The following is a 7,904-nucleotide window of genomic DNA, read 5'->3' as shown; positions in this document are numbered from 1 at the left end:
GTGTGGAGCAGGTCCTCAGAGCTGGCAGGGAGCTGTGCTATATGCTGTTTTCCTTTCATAGCCTAACAGCAGATGCACCTTTTATTTGCTCTTGGAGACACCTGTGAAAGCCTACTTTAGCTGTTAACTCAGGCTTCTTTGGTTTGCATGTAGAGAATAAGCTTTAAAAGGCAGCTTTCCAGTCTGACATGGCCATTTTCAGGCTGGATTGAAACTTTAATAGGAGTTGAATGCTTTATCTATAGGAATCTATATTAAAGAAAGCCCAATTCACCCTTAATTAGCCAATTAGTGGTTTTGTGTTCCCCACATGATGCTCAGTTGAACCTTTCCTTTCTCCAAGGTTACATCTTTGTTGACTTGAAGAGTGAAGCAGAAGTGCAAAGGGCCTTGAAGCGAAAAAAAGAATTCATAGGTAAGAGCTGTTTATTCCTTCTTGTTCTGGCTGATGTCGATGGCAGGGTGCTCAGCTGCTGAAGTGTTCACTGCAGGAGTGTCTCCCCTTGGTTTAGGTTTTCCCAGGCAGATGGTGGGGGTGGTTTCCTCTAAACCAGGTGCTCTGTCAGGAGCAGCATAGAATTGGCAAGTGACTGAGCTGTGCGTGTTGCTCTTCGGCCCTCACGTGCTTGAAATGTATCTTGCTCTTCGTATAAAAATGCTATTGTTTAAATCAGGTTGGGGTGGTGCGCGGGATTTGTACAAACGATTCTGTAAGCCTGTCTTTGAAACCTGTTCTTGGCCTAGCCCTTAGCGGGACTCCTAGAACTATATTTGCAGAAATCATATGCAGAATGGGAGTATCTACGTGGAAACCTGTGGACTAGATTGGCACGGGCAGAAAGGCTGGAGCTTTCTGAAGGGAAGGGAGACTGTGGAGTTGTCTAGCAAATGTTATCCTGGTATTTATGAAGACTGATCTCTTGCAGCTTCCCACCCAGTCCCCCGTGGTTTTTTTTTTTAAATCAGGCAGAGTTCTGCTCAAAGCTTGTGGAATTGTAATTGCTTGTGCTGCTGCTGTAAGCCCAGGCTCTTTGTGCATTGATATTGATTGCCCATGGCCTTGGGAAGCAGGTAATGTGCTTCTCTGTGTGTTTGTGGATTAGGTGGACGATGCGTTGAGGTATTCCGATGTGGGAATACCCCAAAAGAAACTGTTACAGCAAAACCCGATAACCAGCCATGGCAAAGAAGGAAGAGGGACGATGAGGAAGAAGAGGACTTGGCTGAATCAGGGAGACTCTTTGTCAGGAATCTTCCCTTTACTAGCACTGAGGAGGACTTGGAGAAGATCTTTTCCAAGTATGGTAAGTATTTGCTGTGGGACTGGGACTCGCAGGGCTGTGTCTTTCCTTCGTGCGCACAGCGGTATTCTTGCTGGGTGTGAATGGACGAAGCTCTGTGTCCCACGCCTCTCGGATGTGGACTGTCTCCCTTCGTCTTTATTGCCTGGTGCGGTAGTGCATGGCTGCTTGGCTTTGAAGCTCGTGCTGGCTCTGTGCTCCTTCACTTGAAGCATGTGCTGCTGTGTGCATCTGCCCTCATCCCCCTCATGGCATCTCTGATGCAATACTAAAAGCTGTTGCCAGTTAGCATACGCCCCAAAAGCACCTGCTGCATGAAATAACTGATCAGGCAGGAGATTTCTAGATACTGTATGTAAGAGGTGAATTTCTGAGATACACCCTAACTTCGTGTTCGTGTTTGGTATGTCAAGTGGAAGCTTGAAGCTTCCCTTTTCTAGCTCAGAGTCGAACAAATTTAAGCTTGTCATGGCATTAGGGTGTCCTGGAGCGGGGGGAGAAAGGACTAGGTTGTGGAAATCTTTATTCCTAAATGAAAGTAAATGCAGCTGCTCAGAGCTTGCCTGGTTTCTGTTGTGCGACAGAGCCCTGTGAGCTGCCACACAGTGCACAACCGGACTTGGGGTGCTTTTGCTGGGCCCACCTTGTCAGTCTGCAGCCAGCAGCTCCTCACCCAGGCCGGTGGTTTGCTGCACACCCTCTGCAATACCCAGAGCTGCTCTGCCCTCCCTGGCTCCCCTTTTCCCTGGCTTTTGCCGGAAGGTGCCAGTTCAGAGCATGTGATGGCTGTGCGAGGACATCCGTCACAGTGAAGCCTTGCCTTTTGCAGGACCCCTCTCGGAGATCCATTTCCCTATAGACAGACTGACCAAGAAACCCAAAGGATTTGCTTTCATCACCTATATGATTCCTGAGCATGCGGTGAAGGCCTATGCAGAAGTGGATGGGCAGGTGTTCCAGGTACGGTGACTGATGGTTTTCCTGTGCTGTTGCACTGCAGCTGGTGGGAAAATTTGTTAATAACGTGGCCAAGTGTTTGCTTCTCTGCTTTGCTGAAAAGGTTGAGTCTCTTCTGCCTTGCTGTATGGGAACACAGTTGCTTTTGGTAAAGTAGCCTGGTTTGAACAGCCTCGCAGGTACCGGTATCTGAGCAAGAGGTGGTGGAGGAGATCTGAGTCTCAGCTTCTCACATTGTGTGGCTACTTACAGTAATGTCTCCTTTGGTAAGGAAGGTTCCCTCCTTCTGCCTAGGCTGCTTGACTAGGAAACCTGCCAGAAAATTTCCTCCGTTCTGCTTAGTTTATGAACTTCTGTGGGTTATTTCAGAGCTGCTGGACCTCTTCTTCCTTTCTTCTAGGGTAGAATGATGCATCTTTTACCATCCACAATCAAAAAGGAAAAAATCGAAGATGTAGATGCAGAAGAGTCTTCCTCCTACAAAAAGCAGAAAGAGGCCAAGGACAAAGCCAATAGTGCCAGGTACAGAGATGTCTTGTAGCAGGGCAAAACAACACAGCCTGCCAAATTCTTAAGCAACAGGAATGCATGTGGGGTCTTTGCAGGGACTGTATAAATCACCGAAGTCAAAGCGTTTGCTATGCAGCTTTCTGCTTCCTTTATCTCTTACCTACTTGATTGCTCTGCCCAAGAAGCTCTCGTAGTTCAGTGAGCAGCAGAAATTGATAGAAACGTGTTTTTCAATGGCTTTGTGCATGAGTTTATTTCTCTGATGTCTAATAAAAGTTGGTCTGATGCTGTAATTCTTTAGGGTAGTGGTTTCGGATCAGCTGGGTCTTTCTCCATTACTGGGCCACTGTATTTATAAAACACGTAGGAACTCTATCTTTCTGTGTGACAAATTAGTTTGAAAGTGGCTGATACTTTCAAACTCAAAAGGGGAAGGAATGCAACCTTACTCACACAGGCTTTATGCTTTTTAGGAAACTAATTGAAAAAAAAAAAAGTGTTCCTCTGAACCAACATCTGAACTTCCAGCAGTAACTGCAGAGCTGTGGCTGGTGACCTCTAGGGAAGAAGAGTAAGGCTGCCTGCACTGCTGCCTTTCTGTTGCCTCTCCACTCATGCCTCCTTCATCCTGACCCACCGCTAAGGATCTTCTATCCTTCTTTCCCTCTAGCTTTTCATCCTGGCTGCTAATGGTGGCATTCAAAGCTCGTTTTTTCACAGCACCATTGGATAGAGAGACACCAGTAGAAGAAGGGACTGTGTGACCTGGCTCTTCTTTTCTCTTTCCAGCTCTCACAACTGGAACACGTTGTTTGTGGGGACAAACGCCGTGGCTGATGCCATCGCTCAGAAGTACAATGCTTCCAAAAGCCAAGTGCTGGATCATGTGAGTTGAATTATTGATCATCTGGGATGGGAGATCATTTTCTCATCTGTTTCCTCATGCCCAGGGCCTGCCTGGTCTTTTTGTGCAATGAAAGTCTCTGTGTATCCATGAACACCACACAGGTTGAGAGATCAGCGGTGCTGTAGCCTCTCTGTGGGGTCTGAGCCTAGTTATCCTTTTGTCACTGGAGGACAAAGTCACACTCCCCATTCCCTCAACCACTCTTGCGTTGTCTACATGACTAATTGTTGGGAATTTGCACCGTAAAGCTCAGATCCTTCATGGAAACTTCATTTTGCCTTGGGAAGTGTTCTGACTCCAACAGCAAACCTCCTAGCAGCATCAGAGGAGCTGGAGAATTGTACCTTCAAGCTTTCTGCCAAATTCCCTTTGCATCTTCTTATGAGAGCGACAGGAACAACAAATGCACAGCATCTTCCTCGATGAGGCTCTTTGTTTCCCTCTTTTGAGCTTTGTCACATTGTTAACTGCTGTTCTTGCCTGCAGGAGAGTAAAGACAGTGTGGCAGTGAGGGTCGCTCTGGGAGAAACCGAACTGGTTCAGGAAATTCGCCGGTTCCTCATTGAAAATGGAGTCAGCCTGGATTCCTTCAGTCAGGTGAGATGTCCAGCTGAAGGCAGCAATGTGGACCTACCTCTTCTATATGATGGCCTAGTCCTAGCATCCTCAGCTGTCTTTGAAATTAGTAATTAAAGCCTCAACATCTTGCAGGATTGAACCCTTACATGGGTTAGAAAATGTTCTGTCCGTTTGAAAATGCAGCTTTCGTTCACACCTACGGGATGGTTGAAATGCATAGTATGACGGCTTATAGAATGGTGGTCAACTTGCTGTAGGCGGAGGAGTCCTGTGTCTATACCAGGGTGGATCTGGAGCTGAAACCTCTGTACATGAGCACTTGTGGAACAGAGGGGTTGTACTGGGGTATGGATCTTATAGGAAGTGTTTTCTAAATGCCTGTTGGCCCTTTTGGATCCTGGAAAGGGGTGACATAGAGTGAGAGAGCACAGCATGTTGGATCTGAAATCTTCAGTTAGTAAGATACTGGGTTTTGCTTTTTAAAATCCAGTCTCTCCTTCCTTCTCCCGCCGAACTCCCAGGCTGCTGGCGAGCGGAGTAAAACGGTGATCCTGGTAAAGAACCTCCCTGCCAGCACGAGCGTAGCGGAGCTGGAGGACGTCTTCGGCAAACACGGCAGCCTGGGCCGGGTGCTACTGCCAGAAGGAGGCATCACGGCCATTGTGGAGTTCCTAGAGCCAACTGAGGCCAAACAGGCATTCACCAAGCTGGCCTACTCCAAGGTGAGCATGGCGAGGGGCAGGCAGCTGCCTGGAGAGTGCAGATCTTGGCTAGTTGGGAAGCTGCGGAAAGCAGTGTGTACTACAAATGTGAGGGGCAGAGGGCTTTTGAGGAAGTGAGTTATCCCAGAGCCACTGCTGTTACCCTCTCTCTCTTGGATTTAGGGAAGTGCCCAGAGCATCCTTGGGTGGCAGGGGCTGAGTAGGGCTCTCAAGCTGCAGAAGACAGCTGGAGGAGGGTGCTGTGACACATCTAGAAAAGCCTCGGTGGCCTGGGTAGGGTTTCTTTTACCTCTCGCAATACAGGAGTATTGGAGCTCCCGTTGGAGGCCCTTTGCCTAGCTGTGGCCCGTGCTCCTTGACCTCTGGTTGTCACATGGTCCTATGTGAGGTTGGATACAGACTCTCTCCTTTGGTGAAAGAGAATTGAGCCAGCCAAAAATGTTGTTCAGCTTTTCCGCTGCTGTTTTCCATAACAGAATGTTTGAGGGGAAGATAAAGCTGAGAGCAGTGCTTTTTCTTTAGGCTTTACCCTCCACTCTTCATGTGTCTCCTGTGTTCTCTTTTTACAGTTTCATTCTGTGCCGTTGTATCTGGAATGGGCTCCAATGGGTGTCTTCTTCAGCCCAGCCCCTCAGAAAAAAAACCCTGAGGCTCCAGAAAAGGAGGGCAAAGCAAGGCTGGTACCTGGTAAGAGCTTTGAGTTTGGGACAGTGGTATCTCTGGTTGTTTCTCCACTCCTTCACGTGTAAAACAGCAATGCTGATATTCCTGACCCTCTGGGGATGGAACCAGCCTCACAGTGTCCTCTGCGTGGTCCTTAGGATCATCTGCTCTGGGTGTATTAGTTGATCATACCACACAAACGTTGTGCTCATTCCTGTCCCGGCCCTCCTCACCTCTTGGATGAGGCGCGGGCAGCAGAGTGTGGCTCATGGCGCACAGGTCCCGTTTGGACTGGGCTACCATGAGCTCTGGGAAGGGATTTTTGGTCCAGTCTGGTGTCGGCAGCAGCCATCGGGAGAGCAGTAGCTGTCCTCTGTAAGCTGGACCTGACCTCTGAGCGTGTGTGCAGTTGTGTGCTGTGCAAGGACGCTGTCCCTGCCTGTGGGCAGCCAAGTAAGCTGCAGCAATGGAAGTGCTGGGCAGCAGTGGATGGAGAGGCTGACTTGCCAGTGAGAGGCTGTGGGTCCCTGTACATATTTCTCTGCTCTCATGTCAAGCACCGCTGTATGCTTTGTCTGGGTGATTTCCCACTGCTCCCACTTGCAAAGACATGATCTTCCCTCCTTGAGTATACCTTCTTTTTCCCTGTCCCAGGGGCTGTAAAAATAAAATCTTGCCTATATATTTAAAACATTTCAAGATCCTTTTCAAAGAGAGAAAGAAGAGGCTGGAGAAGCATGGCTTTATGTAGGTTTGTTTTGCTAGAAGCTATTTCAGGACTCTGAGGTTTTGGGAGTGGGGAGAAAAGCTGATGAAAAGCCTCTTCCTGGGCTGCCATTCTGTGCCGGGGTCACAGGGGAAGGCTGGAGCCAGGGGGAGGTGGGGGGCCACTTTATCTCCCAGTAACCAAGACCTTCACCTGCGGATAAAGGGCTTTAAGCGCAGGAGCTCCTGGAAGGCTGCTCAGGGCTGATAATGGTGTTTGCTGCCAGCCTCTGGATCTGGGAGTGGGAAGGGAGGGGATGCGCAGTGAATGCCTTGCTCACAAAAAGGCTTCGGGCAGTGGTGCGTGGCCGTGTCATATTGTGCCAGCCACAGACAGAGGCACCTCTTCATCCCACCCCTGTCTCGCTGAATCTCTTCCCTCCTCCTTCCTCAAACAAGCCTCCTTCAAAGGCCATGGGTTTTTTTCCGTGCCTTGTTTGGTAAATACCCCGATGGCTGGAGCAAGGAGGGTCGGACCAGCTGACCAAAAAGGCTTGGACTGTGTGGTGCTGGGGGCTGAGAGGGCAGCAAGGTGGAGCCACGTAAGGAAAGACGACTCTTGGGATGGAGCTGGGGGGTCTCTGCACACCCCTGGCCCAGTGCAGGTTCTCCTCATATGAAACAAGGGAGAAAGAAGCCTAGAAAAATCACCGAGGCTGGATATTAATGCCAAAGAGAGATGCATAGTTTACCCCTTCTAAGCACAGTGTCAGCTGTGCTGTAGGACTTGAAGCATCTCTAAAAGACAAGTGGTCTAGTGAGGAAAGGAGTTGGGAAGTCAGTGGATGAGAGCGAGCAAGAGACCTCATGTGTTATTCTCTGATGTCTAATCAGGTCCTAGTCCCACTGCAGTCTTTGCTTCAGTGCAGGCTCTAACAGGTCTCTCCTCTTCCCTGTCACATGTGCTCCGTAGCTTTGAGGCCTCTTCATCACATTAAGTACAGTAGAAATTATTACGCCATTTTAGAAGTTGGGAAGAGAGGGAAATGGATGGATGGAGAGAGTCAAAATGCGGTTGCCAAAGTCTCTCTCCTTGCTAAGACCAGCTGCAAATACCAGCAGGCTTGCCCACTGATGCTGTACAGTATCCAGGTTTCTGTTAACTTCCCAGCTGTGGACAGGCACTCATGGCTCCATCGTGGGGCTTGGGTGCCCCAGAGGAAGCTGTTGTGCTGACTGCTGCATTGCAGCTTGATTACTTGCAAGGTTTGTACAAAAATAGTGTGTGATGGTGTTGACCTGAGCAAGGTTTGTGGGTCACGGAGTACAAACCCATGGCTCTGGAAGTGTTAATGCTGTAGAGAAGACCTTTTAAAACCACAGCACAGCCTCTGTGCTGGGTGCAGTTCTTCATTGCCCTTCAGTATGTGCTCGGGCGTAACAGACCATATTCCTTCACATGCTGATGGGGGTGTTATTTCACATCCTGCAGATACATATTGGCAAGAGATGAGATTTCAGAGCATTGCAGAAAGATGGTCAAGCAAGTTTGGGGCCCCT

The 7,904-nt window shown here is 48.9% G+C and overlaps 1 protein-coding gene across 1 annotated transcript in view; it reads left to right on the top strand.

Moving 5' to 3' along the window:
* The window catches only part of RBM19 (RNA binding motif protein 19), a gene marked incomplete at its 3' end in the record, with an annotated part of 53,620 nt that overhangs the window by 4,880 nt on the left and 40,836 nt on the right, over nucleotides 1-7,904 (top strand). Inside the window, exons 8-15 of the mRNA XM_010294827.1 lie at nucleotides 344-415; nucleotides 1,104-1,304; nucleotides 2,131-2,261; nucleotides 2,659-2,780; nucleotides 3,558-3,654; nucleotides 4,162-4,272; nucleotides 4,776-4,976; nucleotides 5,546-5,663. Of these exons, the coding sequence (XP_010293129.1) occupies nucleotides 344-415; nucleotides 1,104-1,304; nucleotides 2,131-2,261; nucleotides 2,659-2,780; nucleotides 3,558-3,654; nucleotides 4,162-4,272; nucleotides 4,776-4,976; nucleotides 5,546-5,663 (1,053 nt within the window). The remainder of the gene's footprint in view (nucleotides 1-343; nucleotides 416-1,103; nucleotides 1,305-2,130; nucleotides 2,262-2,658; nucleotides 2,781-3,557; nucleotides 3,655-4,161; nucleotides 4,273-4,775; nucleotides 4,977-5,545; nucleotides 5,664-7,904) is intronic.

The sequence above is a fragment of the Phaethon lepturus genome, unplaced genomic scaffold (assembly GCF_000687285.1).
Source record: "Phaethon lepturus isolate BGI_N335 unplaced genomic scaffold, ASM68728v1 scaffold14899, whole genome shotgun sequence".
In the NCBI taxonomy this organism is placed as follows: Eukaryota; Metazoa; Chordata; class Aves; order Phaethontiformes; family Phaethontidae; genus Phaethon; species Phaethon lepturus.
This window is presented reverse-complemented; position numbering and strand designations above follow the sequence as displayed.